We start from the raw sequence: 18,484 nt of genomic DNA, 5'->3' as shown, positions 1-18,484 counted from the left end.
AATCCTCCCAGCGGGCCAATAACGTCACTGAAGATGGTGTTCAGAAAAGAAAACGTTTATATTGTATTTTTTATTTCGAATTTCTTAAAATAATAAAACTGTCATACAACTTTATACAATTCTTCGCCTGCCAGAGAGTTTTTAGTGTTTGCCAGACACCTGGCAACGCTTCAGTTCTGTCAGTTTGTTGATGTTTGGCCTCGGTGACTGAGCAGCTGAAACCTTCAGGATTGCAGCAAGGTGTGCATCAGCTAGTTGTGTTCAGTATTTTGACTTGTTTATATTCATTGTGGAAAAGTGACGCTGCAGCCGTGGCTGACTCTGCCCGGCAACTAATGATGCTGCCTCTATGGCTGACTCTGCCCGGCGACTAGTGATGGTATCTCTGTCCCTCTCCCCCAGCCAATGGGAGCTGTGGGGGAGCGGTGCCTGCAGCAAACATTGCCGGCAGCGTGTCTGCATGCGTCTCTCCTCCATGGGCCGCAGTGGGGAGGTCTCGGGTCACGGATGGCCCAAGGGCTGGGACTTTGAGACCCCTGAGTTAAATCCGCAATGGAACCTAGAAATCCACCCAAACACTTAGGTTCATGAGAGTGGATACTCTCTAGTCTGAGAATAGGATGGCTTGTACAGATCAGTTTCAGACTGTTGGTGCTTTGGCTAATGTGTGAGTGCTAGATTATCAAATTGTCTTTTAGGTGTAGAATAGGAGCTACATCTGGCTGCGCTTATAATCACACAACCAAATTGGCATAGAAGAAATGGTTGCAACGGAGGTCAGAATTTGGCCCTAAACCTGTTTTCTTGATAATTGTATTTGAAATATAGGGGTCCTTATGATTAGAAGCCAGGATGGCATAATCACTGGGGAAGAATTGGTCTTTCGATGCAGCAGCTCTTTCAAAAGAGTTTTATTCTTTGGCTGGTGTTGAGTACCTGACCTTGGCTGTGGCTCTGGAGAGGTCTGCAAGTCTTTAATTCATTCTCTGTCTTCAAAACCTGGATGCTGAACTGGAAGTGACAGCCTCACACAGGCTTAGGGATAGCAGAGAGAAGAAGACAGGCTACTATTAGTCAGATCATTTTTATTGGCAGGGCATGCACAGGGTAGGAGTAAACCTCTTTGGTTTTAAAATCAAAGTTGAGTTTTTAGTCAGCCCCTGAGTGGGTGCACAAGGTGAGGAAAGGCACAAAGGGCTCCCCATCATCTTGTGCTGTTGTGCACATGACCGTAATATCCCGGCGGGTGTTAGGTGCCGAAAAGAGGGCGGGATGAGTATGACCATGGCTGTGCCCCCACCCCACTGAGTGAGCTAGAATTTCTCTTCCAAAGAACTCCAGGTACTGTACAGACCAGGAGCACCAGAAGAGCTGAGGAGGAAGGTACACAAGGCAGGCATTAGCCCTAAGTGGAGATCCATATCCTCAAGTGGGTGTTGAAATGTACTTTAGCCCTGAGGCTGCATAAAGTGATCTTATTAGCATGACTAAACACTGAGAATATCACACCAAGAGTCTGGGGAAGAGGCTGCTGGCACAAAGAAATATAGCTAATTTATACAGATCAAAGATAATGTTTACACTACACAATGTCACCCTTTCTATTTAGAGTTACAGGCAATATGCTTAAGTGCCCCTGTAAATGAGAGGCTAGGATGGAAGACAGATTATTATTTTGGTAAAGTGTGTGCTGTGTTATGGGTCCACTTAAAAAAAAAAAAAGTCCCTCAGCTAGCGATCAGTGATTAACAAAGCAGACATGACTGCTAGCTGTTGGCTTTGATTAATAAAAATACTTTGGCGATATTTTTAGTACATGGCAATTGCAGAAAAAATACCGTGTTTTCTGCATAATTCAGCCGCAGTAAGCTTTTTGCCAATCTTTGAATCCTGTTCAGTGTGACTCTCCAAGCACTCTCAGAGGAGCTGGTGAACAAAATACTACCAAGGCACTTGAAAATATCACGTTGCTCCAAAGGCCTGATCCAAGGGCTGGTGAATCCATTGGAAATACTCCCATTGACTTCAATCGGCTTTGACTGACTCAGACCCCAAATGAGACTCAGTAGTAGGGCTACCATATGTCCAGATTTCCCCGGACATGTCCAGCTTTTCGCTCTTTAAATAGCCGTCCGGGGGGAATTTCTAAAAATCTAAAAATGTCCGGGATTTCCCCCCGGTCGGCTATTTATCGACCGAAAAGCGGCCGAGCACAGCTCTCATTGGGGTCTCGGCAGCCAAAGCCCCTTCCCGGTTCCCCCCATCCCCTGCAGCCTTAGCACGTCACCCGGCAGCGCTGGGGGGTGGGGCTGTGCACCTGTGAGGGAACGCGGCAGCGGGGCTGGCAGCGGCAGCCAGAGCCCCTCCCCCGCTTTCCCCCTCCTCCACAGCCTCAGCACGCCGCTCGGCGGGGTGGGGCGCTCCTTGGGGTGCGGAGCCAGACACCTGCTCTAAGCCGAGCGGCACGGTAAGGGGGCCGGGGAGTTGGAGAAGGGGGGGCAGTCAGGGGACAGGGAGCGGGGGTGGATGGGTCAGGAGTTCGGGGGGACTGTCGGGGGGCAGGGGTGTGGAGAGGGGTTGGGACAGTCAGGGACAGGGAGGGTTAGATGGGTCGGGGGTTCTGGAGGGGCTGTCAGGGGGCGGGAAGTGGGAGGGAGTGGCTAGGGGGCGGGGCTACTCTCCCCCCCCCCCGAGTGTCCTCTTTTTTGAAAGTTCAGATATGGTAACCCTACTCAGTAATGCTGTTGAAATCACAAGGCAATTTTCTGAACTATATAACTCTAGCAGGATCTCATTGGAACTTTGTGCTGTGGGAGGGGGAGAGGCAGACGGGAATATGTGGCTTTTATTTTCCAAACTGGTTGCTAATTTCTTTTGCTCACCATCTTTTTTCCTCCTTCCTATAGTTGAACAATATATTGGTTCTTTGTCCTGTGCTATGCAAGAGATCAGACTAGATGATCTTTCTGGTCTCTTCTGGCCTTAAAATCAATGAAACTGTTTTGGCCTCTGTTCTTGTGCATTTGGACCAAGTATTCTAGATACTGAAGGTAGTTGCACTTAACCAATTTGGAGCAGTCCTAGAACTGCACAAGTTGTGGGAAGGAACTGTTTTTGTACTTTCTGTTCCCAGCAAAATACCCTGAAACACTTCTGGCAACAGCAATTATGTGAAAGAGAAGAGGAACATACAATTTATTACCTCCAATATAGCCTTATCCACTTATCTTTTCAAAGACTCTACCTGTGTTAGCATCAGAAAAGATTTTTTCCCCCACCCATCAGGAATCTGGAGGCCTTGAACAAATGAGTTATTGAAATACAGTGAGAAAACTAAAATACATATTGTAAATATTCATTTTTTCTGCAAATAGGAATTAATTCAGCTGCCAACAAGAGTGAAATGCACTGTACCACAGAGAAATGATAGCAAGCCATGTGATTTATGTAAAGCACAGCACGAAGTGCATGTTAATGAGACTAAAACTTCAGACACAGCCTGATTCTTCCAACTGTTTATGGCTGGTGCTAAAGTCTTTGCTCAGAAGCTCTTGCGAAATATTGAGTAGAACTCAAAGTACCTTTTAGCTTCGCAATGTACTATTATTAAGAGGTGGCTTCACTTCAGTGGTAGATGAAGTGATTCCTGGTTTACGTAGGGGTGCATACAGCATGGGCATGGAGGAGGCTGGATGCAGGAGAAGGCTTATGCCTTGCCGATGGCTAGCATGGAACTCTGCCATGCTCAATGAGCTGACAATGAAAGCATCAATGAAACTGCTAGCTCGCCCAGTCTGTGGTTCAAGTCCCCTACCACTCCCTCTGTGGAGACATGCACTCCCAACCCAGTATTCAGACCCTTCATGTAAGGTCTGTGGAGGGACAGGATTTCCAGCCAGCTTTCTACCATGATTTAGGAGTGTCCTTCCTGAACCTAAGGAGAGAGTAGGGGAAGGGAGCTGGGAGACTCCACTCCCAAGCCCAGAGATAGTGGCAAGAACTGCCACCTCCCCACCAAGTCTCCAAGAGCAACTTGAGGAACAGGAAGTGTGGGAGGGAGTCCAGGCATGAGCCGATGGTCTAGGGAGCAGAGAATGGCCATGGCAGTTCCTGCAGCTAGCAAAACTAACTGGGGATTTGCTAACTTCCATCTTTCATAATATTCAAAAATTGTTAAGATGATGAGAACAGCCCTTTAAAATGGAAAACGATAAGAAGGTAGAATGTTTGGTTTACTGAATCAAAATAGCCATTTCACCATTGGATATGTCTGCGTAGTTCCTGATGTAATTCTAAATGGAGTTCCTCTTCCTCAAACTACTATGTGCAGGGAACACACAATGTACAAATAGCCTCTACCTTATCTGTCTGGTCCCTTGAATGCTATGGTGTGCAGCATAGTGACAATCATGATGTTCCTAGGGGATCTGTTCTTAGAGTTATTAAGTTTAATAGAATTCAATTTGTATTTTTTATAATTTCAGCCAATATCAGTTTGTTCTTTATCAATTTAGATTTTCACAGCTTTTGAAAAATTATGAGTTTAAGCATTTCTTTTTTGATTTTTATTGATTTAAATTTTCACAGTTGCAGGAAATCTGGGGATCAGACAATGGGAGGAGTCAGACAATAATTTAATGACCGTAGACATTGAGATTCAAAAAGTTAAAGCTTTATAACAGATTTTGAAGATTCTAAAGATTATAACTAAAATCATTTTAGTCAGGATGAATGGCTAGAACATTTTGTGGAATAAAACTTTGAAATGACGCACTACACCAGTAGAATGTATACTTATATATATGGGTTGGCTTTTCCTAATGCTCATGCTTGCTTGCTTGCTCTTCTTTTGTATTTCATCTAGTTCCTCATTAATTATCATTAATAGCAGTAGTGAATTTCAATGTGTAGAGTTTGTTACAAATTATCCTGTTGTATATGTGTGCACAAGTGGTAGTGATGGGGTTGAGGGTGGAGGAAGGACTGTTACTCAGGAGGGAAGATTGGGTGGGAAAGCTATATTTGTACAGCACCATTGCTTCTCAACTGCAACAAAGGGTCTAGGGCTTTGTTTCCAGGTCTTGCTAGTTCTCCATGAGGGAAGAATGGGTTGTTTGAAAGACCTATTCTATTTTAAAGAAGAAAGACAAACATTTTATTTTATATTTTGATTCATAAAACATACCAATGAGCTTATGTTTGATCCTTTAATTTCCCTTTTTACAAATATGATGGCTAAATTAACACAGGTGGAATCCTAAGGGCCACATGCAAAAGTACATGCTCACTTGCATGCATGATTACAACTAAACGTACACATGGGTTTCTACCTGTCTAGATACCAATTTGCATTTTGGATATGCAATTACAGTGGTTGCATACACAAGCTCAGTATGTGCATGCACAAATGCATACACACTTTTGCATGTGAAACTGAGGCATTTTCCATTGAAAATTTGGCTCAAAATGTCCTTCCAAAAATTAGCAACAAATATTCAATAAAAAGAATTTGAATATTAGATTTTGAAAAATTCAAGATCTTACCTTTTGAAACTCAGTGTAAAACATTAATATATAATAGATACTAAATTATTTCATAGCATCAATCTTTCATATATGTGTGGAAGCAATTATACATTTTATGCATAAAATATGCTTTGCAAAGCCTGTGTTTTCATACTACAAACATTCACAATAATCCTAAAAGTTGAAGTTATGAATTAGTTGTGTAGTTTGCATTTATTGCTCAAAGGCAGCTAATAGATACTTATTTTCTAACAGGACTGAGGTCAGTTTATTTCTCCCTCTTCGTAATAGATTAATTTGCTGAATGTAATGCCATAGAGACTTTACCAATGATACAGACCTCTTACTGGGTTTTTCTCTTATTTAATGTTTCATTATGATCTGTATGAGAAACTGTCTCCTATTTCAGAGAATATGCATCTCTTTTATCTTGAGTACATCCTGGAGCATGAGATTTTGATTACCTTTATCTTAGCAGATGTAGCTACAGTTCTGGAGCCTTAAAATTGCTTCTATCATGCAGGGGCTTTCCTGGTCCAAACGGTGAAATCTATCGAATCATTTTGATATCTTGTAAAAACAGATGCACAATCCTGCAGGACAGGTGAAATTTTACTGTTAAGACTGTGGAAATGTTGTTAGTCCTAAAATTATCCAGTCGCCCCAGCTGATTTGACAATTTCACGTGGCAATGATTACTACAGGTTGACTTTGCTCTGTGTGCGGTAACATTTCCTTTCCTTTGGTGTAAATTCCCTAGCCAGGAATATCTTGACTGAGTGGGCTAATTAAAATGCTGAAGTGTTCACATTTAAAAAGATTTAATGCACCATTTATTTAAAGTGTCTCTAATCCAAACATATTAAATTCACTATATACTCGGAATATACTTGTCATTTGAACCATTCTGGACCAGATCCTCAGATGATGTAAATACCTATAGCTCTATTGAGGTCCGTGGAACTACACCTTTTTATAATATCTGAGGATCTGGGCTTCCATGTGCAGGTAACTTTAATTGTGCAGCTGGAAAAACAGTCTCTCCTTTTCTTTTCTCTACACCTCTGAAATATAACAGCTTAATCCTGCAGTCCATACTCCTTCCTTCAAAGCTTTCATTGCAGTCTGTTAAAGTTTTCCTTCAGTTACCTCTTCAAAACTTAATTCATATTCACAGACACATAGACTCTAAGGCCAGAAGGGATCAATGCAAGCTGTCTATGCAAGCTGTAGAATTTTTCCCAGAAGCCAGATTAAAGCATATTCTTTAGAAAGGTATCTAAAGACTCCAAGTGATGGTGAATCATCCCCTCCTCTGGTAAGCTGCTCCTGTGTTTAATTACACTCACTGCTAGGAAATTGTCTTATTTCAAGGTTGAATTTATCTAACCTCAACTTCCAGCCATTGGATCTTGTTATGCCTGTGCCTGCAAGATTGAAAAGCCTCAGACATCTTTTCCATGTGTAAATATCTACACACAGTGATCAGATCACCTCTCGACTTGCTCTTAGATAAGCTGAATAGACTGAGCTCTTTAAGCCTCACATTTTAAGGCTTTATTTCCAGCCCCTCCTTTGAATTCGCTCCAACATTTCCACATACTTCTTGAAGTGGGGACACCAGAACTGGACATGAGTATTCTAGGAGTGGCCTTACCTATGCTGTGTACAGAGGCAAGACCACTTCCCTACTTGATATTCCCTCTTTATTACAGCTAAGGATCACACTGGCCTCTCTTTGCTGCAGCATTGCACTGAGAGCTCATGTTCAGGCAGTTCTCTATAATGACACTGGTGGGGAGGAGGTTAATGAGGGTCTGTGGACCCAACTGGCCCTGTCCTGCTACACTGGTAACAGATGTCAGATGTGGAGAGGGGAGTTATGGAGAAGGCCCAGCTCAGTTTGGGGCTGACCAGGATGGAGAACAGAGCTTTGCTTCTCCCTTGGTGAGAGAAGCCTGGTTTCAGCCAAGAGTCTGAGACCACTTGCTGCCTGGACCAACCTCCTGGTGGATGGAACAACTAGGCCCATGGAGACTGATCAAAGGACTGGCTGCACGAAGACAAGCCCTGCACAAAAGAGTGGGGTTCTGCTGAAGTGTCCTTGGATTGACCCTATTTTGAGTTTTAGGATTCCTTTATTTTTGCACTTTAACACCTGGAAGGAGTGGGACTCAAGTGTGCCTGAGTTGAAGGACTAAAACGCCACTGCACCAAACACATTAGAGGCGGCAACCGACCAATGGAAACCCTGCAGCAGTCTAAGTAGTGTCCATTGGGCCAGAAGGGGGCACCATGGAGGCAGGTCCTGGCAGAGACTCCCTAAATCATTTTCTGAGCCATTGCTTGCCAAGAAAATCTCCCATCCTGTAGGTATAGCCTTCATTCTTTCTTCCCAGATGTATTCTCTTGTATTTGGCTGTATTAACATGGATTTTGTTGGATTGCACAGTAACTATTATAACCAGGCAATTCAGATCACCCTGGAACAATAACCTAACCTCCTCATTACTACCCAGCAATCTTTGTGTCATCTGCAAACTGTACCAGCAAAGATTTTATATGATCATATATTGTTGATAAAAAATTGGCATTGGACCAAGAACCAATCCCGGAGAGATCTCACTAGAAACAGCCCTGCTTATTGATGTCTCCCCATTAACAATTACATTTTGAGATCTGTCAGTGAACCAGTTTTTAATTCATCTAATGTATACCTAACAAGTGTTTTCAAGATGTCATTGGTACTAAGTCAAATGCCTTGAAGAAATCCCTAGATACTATATTAACATAGTTGTCTTCATTGACCAGACCCGAGATCTTGGCCTGGTCCACACTAACCCCCCACTTCAAACTAAGATACGCAACTTCAGCGTAGTACCTTAGTTCAAACTTACTGCGGGTCCAGACGCGGCAGGCAGGCTCCCCCGTCGATGCCGCGTACTCCTCTCACCGAGCTGGAGTACCGGCGTCGACGGCGAGCACTTCCGGGATCGATCCCAGAAGATCGATTGCTTACCGCCAGACCCGGAAGTAAGTATAGACCTACTCTTAGTAAAGAAAAGAAAAAAAAACAGGTTTGTTTGACAAGACCTCCTTCCATGAAGCCATGTTGACAGACATTCATTATATTTTTAACCTCTAATTCTTTGTTTATTGAGAATTAACTGTTCTATTATTTTGCCTGGGATTGATGTCAGGCTAACTGGTCTATAGTTCCCTGCATCCTCTTTTATTCTTCCCGCTAGATTTCTGCCAGTAAACTCCTGTGCAGTACTAACTACACCCACTCTGGTGCCTGATATTAAAAAAACAAAGAAACAAAAACAACAATAAAATAAAATAGTAACTAACAAGAAATACAATGCAAAAAATCTTTTATGATCTGATTCTTCCCCTTATCACTCTTTAATTGTTCTCTCCTCCATATTGCTCCATACTTACTTAACCAGTATGGTATCTGGACATTATTTATCTAAAACACCTGTACAGGAACCTCAACATGGCCTCCATTTGCATTCATACAACTTTGCTAGAGCAATAGCTTCTGTGAAGAATTTTATGCCCATGAAAATTTTTGTGCAAAAAGTGCTTGTTTTTACACACACACAAAGGAGTTTTGCATGTTGATCATTTGTAGGATGAGATAGGAAAGGGATAATGTGTAGAAAAATGCCTACGTATGTGATTTATTTATGCACAGAGTTTTTTTTTTTTTTAAATCTGCCTCCAAGCCAAGCTATATTGTTCAGACCCTACTGTACAGTAGTGGCCAAACTCACAGGCAGGGCAAGGATGAATATATTCCAGCACTGAGAGATGACCTGTATCTGCCAAAAATTGGGGAAGGAGGGCACAAGTAAGGGCAGAGTGAGGGCAGCAGCTTCAGCAGATGTTACTGAGCATGCTAAGTCTGTGTGAGCATGCTCAATACAAGTCAAGCAGTTAAATCTGGGGTGGCACATGACCCTGCATGCCCCCACCAATGCATTGCCTCTGCCAGCACTACTTAGGAAATCATTATCATTTACATTTGTATTCTTTTGAGTCCTAACAGCATGCCATGTGAGATATATTTTACAAACTGCATCATTCACTGAGGAATAACTAGCTAAATCTGGGCGAGCACTAGGACCCCATTTGGAAAGATCAGGTTGCTACTATACCCAGGAGCGGCGCCAGGGCTTTTGGCGCCATAGGCGGTGGTCCTTCTGCGCTCCCGGTCATCGTCGGCAATTCTGCGGCGAGGGGGTCTTTCCGTGCTCCCGGTCTTCGGGGCACTTCGGTGGCGGGTCCCAGAGCAAGTGAAGGACCCACCGCCGAATAGCCGCCGAAGACCCGGAGTGCGGAAGGACCCCCCGCCGCCGAATTGCCGCCAAGGGCGGCAAAATGCCCCCCCCCCAAATCCTGGTGCCCTAGGCAACCGCCTAGGTCGCCTAAATGGAAGCACCGGCCCTGACTATACCACTTAGAGACTTAACTGTTTGGTGCAGGAACTGACATTTCATCATGTCTGTGTATGGTAGCTAGCACAATGGGGCCTCAATTCTTGCTGGGGCTTCTAGTCACTGCCTCAGTACAAATACATACAATAATTCTGCACTATATACAGTTTTACATTTTGTTTCTTTCATCTACTTATGTCTTATTTTTAACTATTTTTAAGCTTTTGCAGGCAGGGGTTGTCTTTACTATGTCTGTAGAACACCTATGAGAGTGGGACACTGATTTGATAAGTGTTAATTTAATAAAAATTAGTGATAATTTCCCACAAATGCTTGTAGTCATTGGAAGATAACCATTGTTAATGTTGTTTGATTTTTAATCCTTGTTCTTCAGTAGTGGGCCCATAGTAAATAGAGGTTTGAACCAAAGGCCACTGGAGTCAGTAGAAGTCATCTTTCCATTGACTCCAATGGGCTTTGGATCGGGCCTTAGGTTCTGGATACTCTTTACAAACCTCAGGGAGTTATTTATTGCCTTATGGAATGATTTCATTACTTAGATAGGACATCTTATCAATCTAAAAATGTATTTATACCTTTTTTGTTAAGTTTATGAATGTTCTTCAAAGTCACCTCTTCAAACTGTCCCTCATCCAGAGTCGTATTTCTCTGTGACCCATTCTGGATTAGTGTCCTCATAGTTGCTGCTACTGCAGTTTCAGCAATGCTGAATTACAGCCTGAGTCTAAAGTTAGAGAAATCATTATCTTTCTCATTTTAGTGTGTGGAACAGTTGGCCCAAAGCCCACAGTTAGATTATCAGAAGGTCACAAAGTCTGTTCCTGCTTGATTTTAATGTCCTGCCTAGGCTTTCATTGGATAGATGAGTGCACAATTTGCCAAGGGAGATGGTATCACCTTCACCAGAAGATATTCAAGGCCAGAAATGACATCCATCTATCAAGAATGGTTTAACAATAATTAAATCAATCACATCCTGGGGGGGTAGGGGGAGAGGGAGGATGGGTTAGATGACCCATCAGATCTCCCCGTATTGGTGTGAAAGTTACACCCACTTACAATCACTTCTCTGTGGTGTATATAGCTGATACGTGAGTAAAAGGAATATACAAAAATATTAACAAATCACTTAGGCTGAATGATGATTTCTGGATAAAGAGAAACATAGATTTCTAAATAACCAGCATATTCTGGTCAAACGCTATTTTTCTAGTCAAGTACAAATGCTCTGTCCTTTCACTACCTAAAATGTTTCTTTGGAACCCAAATGTGAAAGTCCAGAATCTTGTATCCTATTCAAAATGTTTTTGGTTGAGAAAAGGTTATACACTAAATATAATATTGGGGATCCGATAAAATTGTGAATGCTAATAAACATACCAGTCAAATACAGCTGGCTTTAAAAGATAAGCCCATAAAGCTGAGAGTATCCATCCCTACTGTATAGATTGATTTGAAGAGTAGTCATAATTGTTCCTACAATTCTACATTTGATCAGTGTGTCTTTAGGACACAAACACCGGGAATCCAAAGGTCTAATAAATAAAAATTAAATGCATAAAAACTTGATTAACTATGGCTTAATCCAATTTAACATCTCTCCTCATTCTTTTAGGGGCACTTTATATATAATATAATGAAGTGTTTTGTGTAGTAAATGATCAAGGTGCTTCCTTTACACTCTAGATTTTGGTGAAATCAGCCTTTGCCACTCAAACATTTGCACAATTTGATCTTGTAAATGGTAACCTGCTTTTGTAACCTTCTGAATCAACTTTTTGGTCCTGTCTATACTGGAATGTGGTGGTGGTGAGGGGTGAGGGTTTTTTTGGGGAGGGAGGGGTGTATCGTTGTATTTTCACTAATGGAGGTACACCAGTGCAACCCTTGAGGGTACATTCACTGCAGTTAGATGGGGCTTGCACTGTTGCAATTTGCCCAGGTCACATTGATGCTAGTACTATTTTGCACCAATGCAAACAGTGCATTACATTGAGCTGGCACCCAATGACACTTAGATCTTTCCTCTGAGTGGTTACAGCTGATTGAGAACACTGCAATATTTGTTTTTCAGTATGAGTAGTTCAGATTATTTCTCCAAATGTAGTTCATTTTTGACAAATGCAAAATAATTCACATCTGCTACCTTGATGCCAATTCGTCTAGTCCGGTTGGATCCCGCTGAGTCTTGATTAATTTTGTTACCACCTGCACCTGTTGCCACTTCATTGTTTAATTCCATTTTTTTCAGATCATTTATGAATGTTCTAAATATCACCAATTCTAGTATGGAAATGTAGACAGTCCACTGTTAATCTCTTACCATGACCATTTATTCCTGCTCTTTGTGTTGTCTGTCTCTGCCAGTTTCTAATCCATTACAATCCAATCTCACCCCACAATGACCTTTTTTCAATAGTCTCTTTGTCAAAAGTCTTTTTGAAAAGTCCATGTATCACCCAGTTCCCCTTTGTGACAGGGTGTGTAAATCCTGCATTGACATGGACGGGGTTCAGGAGCTACTTTGGGCTGGAGTAGCCCCACCCTGCTGCACCTGCCTGTCATGTCAGGAATGGAGAAGGCATTTAAAAGGAGGAAACTCCATTCAGTAGTGGGCAGCCCTGGAAAGAGAGCAGGTTGTTGAAGGGAGCCCTAGGAAAGCAGCTGGAAGAGCCTGGGACCTAGCAGAGACTCTGCCCTCACAGAAAGTGAAGACAGATCCCCTGTGGTAAAAAGGGGGAAGAGATTGTATCCTAATACTTGTGCTGGAGACCCAAAGAACTTTGGAGTGGACTATAACCCATCCAGGGCCCCTCTAAAAAAAGAGAGGCCAAATATCTTGGCTAGAACTGACTATAGGCTTTTCTTCTTCTTCTTCTTCACCCTTTTGTTTAATCTCTCTTGCTAATTTTGGATTATTTGTCTGTTTCACCTGGGATTTTGAAATGGGGAGAAATAGTCAGAAGGCCTTGGCTGGTCGGCTGAGAGCCAGTCATTGCTAAGCTGACATCAAATGCTTCTGATGGAAGGATTGGACTTGTGTGTCTGCACTTTTTGTGAAGCATCCAATGGGGGGACAGATCTCTGACATCCGGCTTTCACAATTTTTTTGACTTGATCAAATAATTTTAATAGTTAGTGATATATGATTTTTCCATTACAAAACCTTTGTTCTTGGCTCATTGTCAATCACTTTCAAGAGCTGGTGATGGGACACTAGATGGGAAGGATTCTGAGTCACTACAGATAATTCTTTCCCAGGTGTCTGACTGGTGGTTCTTGTGTATGTGCTCAGGATTAAACTGAATACCATATTTGGGGTCAAGAAGGAATTTTCCCTCAGATCAGATTGGCAGAAACCTTGAGAGTTTTTCACCTTCCTCTGCAGCATGGGGCATGGGTCACTTGTGGGTTTAAACTAGTGTAATTTGGTAGATTCTTTTTTGGTAACTTGAAGTATTTAAATTTGAGGACTTCAGTAACTCAGCCAGAGGCTATGGGTCTATTACAGGAGTGGGTGGGTGAGGTTATGTGGTGTGCAGAAGATCAGACCAGATGATCATGATAGTCTCGTCTGGCCTTGAAGTTTGAGTTATTCATAGACTCTATGTTCATCTACATGTTTTATAATTCTGTGGTTAGCTATCTTTTCAACCAGTTTAAAGACTCATTGATCTGTAATTCTAAGGATCATGCATACTACCATTTAAAAAAATAGATATGGGTATGACATTTGATACCACACAATCCTCCAGTAGTGGCTGATTTTAATGAAAGCTTGCATATTTTTATTCATTCTTAAAATCCTTCAGAATGCTTGGATGAGTTCCATCTAGTCCTCATGACTCATTGCTCTTCAATTTTTTGGAACAATTTAGCAAGGGTTGTGGTGGATTCTTCAACACTGATCATTTTAAAATCAAGATTGGATGTTTTGCTAAAAGAATTATTTTGGAGAAGCTCTATGGCCTGTCTTATACATGAAGTCAGACTAGATGATTACAATCGTTCCTTCTGCCTGTGGAATCTATAAATCTCTAAATGTATGAATTTGCTCCAGGACCAACTCTTTTAACACCTCAGTTTTTGAACGCACCTCCTCTATTGCCGAAAAGAGCAGGTCTAAGGCAAGTATGTCTCCAGCATTCTCTGCTGTGAGGACTGATGCAATCAAATAATTCAGCTTCTCTGCAATGTCCTTATTCTCCTTCATTGTGCCCTATAAACCCTGGTCCTGATATACTTAAATAATTTCTTGCTATTTGTTTTTGTCTTTGGCTATTTGCTCTTCAAATTTTCTCTTAGTCCTAATTAAATTTTAACATTGTAGCCTTTCCTTAAATTAAATGGTAGTGCTGTGTTAAACCATGGCACCCTCCTTAGGCCTGAGGCCTACTATGGCTAAGCTGAAATCTTACAGGCCTTAGCCTGTAGGCCTTGCATTATAGTCTTACGTTGCTTATATACCTAATATTCACCAGGGACACTGTGATTTAACACAGAACTATCAATTCAATTTAAGGAAAGAATCATAGAATATCAGGGTTGCAAGGGACCTCAGGAGGTCATCTAATCCAACCCCCCGCTCAGAGCAGGACCAATCCCCAGACAGATTTTTGCCCGAAATCCCTAAATGGCCCCCTCAAGGATTGAACTCACAACCCTGGGTTTAAATGCTCAAACCACTGAGCTACAACCTCCATAATTTATGCTCCTTTTTTAGTTTCACTGGGTTGGATTTCCATTTTTTGAAAAGGGTTGGCTGGAATGACCTATTCAGAATCTTGTATTACCCTTATCACTGTAGGAGCTGACAGCCTTCCAGTAGTGTGTTAATTGCTGTTAAACTGTGCAATTTAACTGTAGTATTTTCCTCTGCTTTTCTAAGTTCTTTATTGTTTTAAGGATGCATGCCTCTTGTGGTTCTGTTATCCCGTGGTAAGCCTCCACGCTGAGTTTTTCAGGATTTTAATTTCATCTTTGACTTAAAGGATATTGTTTTGACTAGGTCCCTCAGTTTTTGTTTTACATCTCCATTTCTAATGCTTAGTGTCTTTTGGACTGATTTTTCTCCCGAGGATGTTGTACTTAATTATCCTGCAGTTCCTGACATTTGCAAATTTAGGGCGAGACTAATTAAAATCTTGGGAGAGAGACGCATGTTTTAAAATAGATTGTACTGCACAGCTTGTACACGTGTTGGTTTTATTCTGGGCTCAGAAGGCCTTTCTCAGAATCGCCCTTACATAAACCAATGGAACTTGTGTATATAAACATGCTTTTGGCAGATGAGAGTTTGTAGCCTGAGCCTGCCTGGGGGAATGGTTGAATTTTAAAGCCAGATGAGCTAGTTACCAGCTCTTTGTAGTTCTAAAATACAGGCACAGAGCACAATAGGCTTTTGGAAACATGAGTGCATTCATTGCCAAAACACACCTTGACTTGACCGTGCTTTAGGTGAAATGGATTTTCTTCATCATTTCTCATTTTGAAATTGCAACTCTTGACCAATTCAAAGCTCATGCAACTCGTTCAGAAATCTGACACTTATCTGAGAGTACTCTTGTCTGTATATATCTTTTAAGTATTCAGTACAGTTTATTTCTGAATGATGCTCAGAATGGTTCATAGTAGATTATGGTCTCTCTGTGTGAATGAAAGTTTACAATATATCTGGGATTTCTGGCTTTTGGTGTTTGTATTCCAATTCTGGTATTTACTCTCATATTTTTGCTTTATACATATACACTTCTTTAAATGGTGGGTTTTAACCAATGTTTTTTAAAAGCAGCTATCAAAACTTCATCAATCAGCTGTGCAACAGCAGTTCAAATGAATTCATTCATTCGAGTCAGCTGCTGGTTTAAATATTTTAACTGCTTTAAAAATATTTAAATGTATTTTTTAAAAACTGTTTTTAAAAACCAGTGGCCTGACTAATCCATCAGTTGCCTGTGTGCAACTCCCATAGAATTCTTTATTCTGGATACTGGTGATGAGATGAGTCACCACAGATTAAGTTTTATAGATTTATTAGAGTTTAGTTTAACTTCTTTCCTTTAACTCTATCTCTAAAGGAATGCTGCACACAGTAAAGTCAATATAAACCAATTATTTGGGCTAGGAAATAGAAAAGTCTATTGTTGATGGTCAGAAGAGAATTTCCTCTGATTTTGCATTTTTCCTCAGGTTTTTACAAGGGCAATGTTTGCCCTTCTCTGACATGAGAAACAGATAGGATTAAGATGCTAGAGCTGTCCTCAAAAAGCTCCAGATACAATGGAGCCTGGTATGCTTCTTATCTGAAACAATTATCCAAGTACAGAATAGCTATGTACAGAGTAGACAAGATGAAAAGTGAGGAAGCCATAGAGAGACACTTCAGCAGATGCATTAGTCATGATAATGTCTTATGCCCACACTAGTTTGGAAGTATGTTTCTCACATATGCTGTTTTAGCTAACACCACTTCTTTCCTCTTTCCTTCCATTGCAAGATGAGCATTGCTGTATGCATTGGATTTTTTGCTGCCTGGAGCCCCTATGCCATCATAGCCATGTGGGCAGCTTTTGGATCCATAGAAGGGATTCCTCCACTAGCCTTTGCTGTGCCAGCTGTCTTTGCAAAGTCCTCAACACTCTACAATCCAGTTACCTATCTTCTTCTGAAGCCCAATTTCCGAAGCACCCTTGCCAAAGATTTTGGAGTTCTCCAGCAATTATGCATCAGGACTTGTTTTTGCCTCAAGGCCCTACAGAGTTGCAGTTACAGGTCAGTTCTGGAAATCGGCCTGAAATCATTTAAAGGGAGAAATGAGTCCAGCTGTAACTCAGTGCAGACTGTGGAAGGATGTTCTTACTTCCCTTGTGAAAAGTGCAATGATACTTTTGAATGCTTTAAGAACTATCCAAAATGCTGCCAGGAGAGGTTAAGCACTATGGAATATACTCCCCAAGAAAGTGTGTCTTTGGAGAGTAGTCTTCAAGCAAAACGGAAGCAGGATGCCAAGAAATCTGTAAAGGTGGTTGTCCAAGGAGAAAAAAACACTCAAAATGATAACTTTGAAATCACCTTGGAAACAATACCTGCACACAGCAGATTTGCAAATCTTTAGAGTCTGGAGGGTTTCATTTAAGAAACAATAAAGTAATGGTACCAGACTTCTGAATGTAACCTTGTCTAAACAGCCCACCCACTGCCCATTTTCTATACAGTTTTCCTGGTTCCCTCCCGTGTCCTTTGATAGAATGCCTAATGGAGCATGAACTTGTTAAAAAGGATGTTTGGCTCTCACAATGCAGACTTCAGTAAGTATCTTGTGCTAACTGTATTCAAACAGTACTATTGCAATTAATCTTCTTCCCACTTCGAGTTTCAGAGCTCTTGTTTACTTTGTTTTCAAGGAAACAGACCCCTGGGTACTCTGTGAACATTTCTCTAAGGCATTGTTATTCTTTCTAAAAGTTGTATGTTTTATATTCTGTACACTCAAGACAAATAGCATAATGCATATAAGAATTTTAAAAAGACAACCTCATGTTGTTCTAACTGTAACAGAAATTAAAAGGTAGATGCTGTATGAAATGCCTGTTTTCCAAAAAGCCCTGGAGAATAATCATGTATGCTGCTTTCAATATCGGTACCAAAGATAATTTTGTTCCTTACCATGAAGAGACAAAGAGGCAACTTTTGCTCCAATTTACACTGGAGTAAAATCAGAGTAACTCTGTTGATTTTTAAACAGATATACTCCATATTTACACTGGTGTAACTGACAGGAATTTGACCCAGAAATATCAAAATAATAGTCCCAGTTTCCTAGTAAGGACCTTGGAATAACTGGGGTGAAGAGAAGGAGTAGAGAGAACTCAAAGGGTGAGACTCTGGATAATTTGGTAAGCTGGGCTCAAGCAAACAATATGAGTTTTAATACAGCCAAATGTAAATGTACTCATCTACGAACAAAGAATGCAGGCCATACTTACAGATGGAGAACTCTATTCTGGGGAGCAGTGACTCTGAAAATATTTTGGGGGGTTATGGTGGATAATCAGCTGAAAATGAACTCCCAGTACAAAGCTGTGACCAAAAGCATCCTTGGATGCATAAACAGACAAATGTCGAGCTGGAGTAGAGAGGTTATTTTACTTCTGTCTTTGGCACCAGTGTGACCACTGCTGAAATACTGTGTCCAGTCTGGTACCCACAATTCAAGAAGGATGTTGATAAATTGGAGAGAGTTCAGAGAAGAGCCATGAGAATTATTAAAGGATTGGAAAACATGCCTTATAATGATAGACTCAAGGAGCTCAATCTATTTAGCTTAACAAAGAGATGGTTAAGGAGTAACCTGATCATAGTCTATAAGTACCCAGGTGGGGAACAGAAATTTGATAATGGGCTCTTCAATCTAGCAGAAAAAGGTATAACACAATCCAATGGCTAGAAGTTGAATCTAGATAAATTTAGATAGGGGAGTAAGTTTTTAACTA

At 41.3% G+C, this 18,484-nt stretch overlaps 1 protein-coding gene across 1 annotated transcript in view; it reads left to right on the top strand.

Annotated features, from left to right (window-relative positions):
- The window catches only part of LOC112116903 (opsin-5-like), a 35,389-nt gene extending 18,250 nt beyond the window's left edge, over positions 1 to 17,139 (top strand). Inside the window, exon 5 of the mRNA XM_029913524.1 lies at positions 16,489 to 17,139. Within this exon, the coding sequence (XP_029769384.1) occupies positions 16,489 to 17,106 (618 nt within the window). The 3' untranslated portion in view covers positions 17,107 to 17,139. The remainder of the gene's footprint in view (positions 1 to 16,488) is intronic.
- The last annotated feature ends 1,345 nt before the right edge of the window (positions 17,140 to 18,484 follow it).

The sequence above is a fragment of the Terrapene carolina genome, unplaced genomic scaffold (genome assembly GCF_002925995.2).
Source record: "Terrapene carolina triunguis isolate 2854851 unplaced genomic scaffold, T_m_triunguis-2.0 Scaffold58, whole genome shotgun sequence".
Lineage (NCBI taxonomy): Eukaryota > Metazoa > Chordata > Testudines > Emydidae > Terrapene > Terrapene triunguis.
The sequence above is the reverse complement of the archived record's forward strand: the minus strand, read 5'-3'. Positions and strand labels throughout refer to the sequence as shown.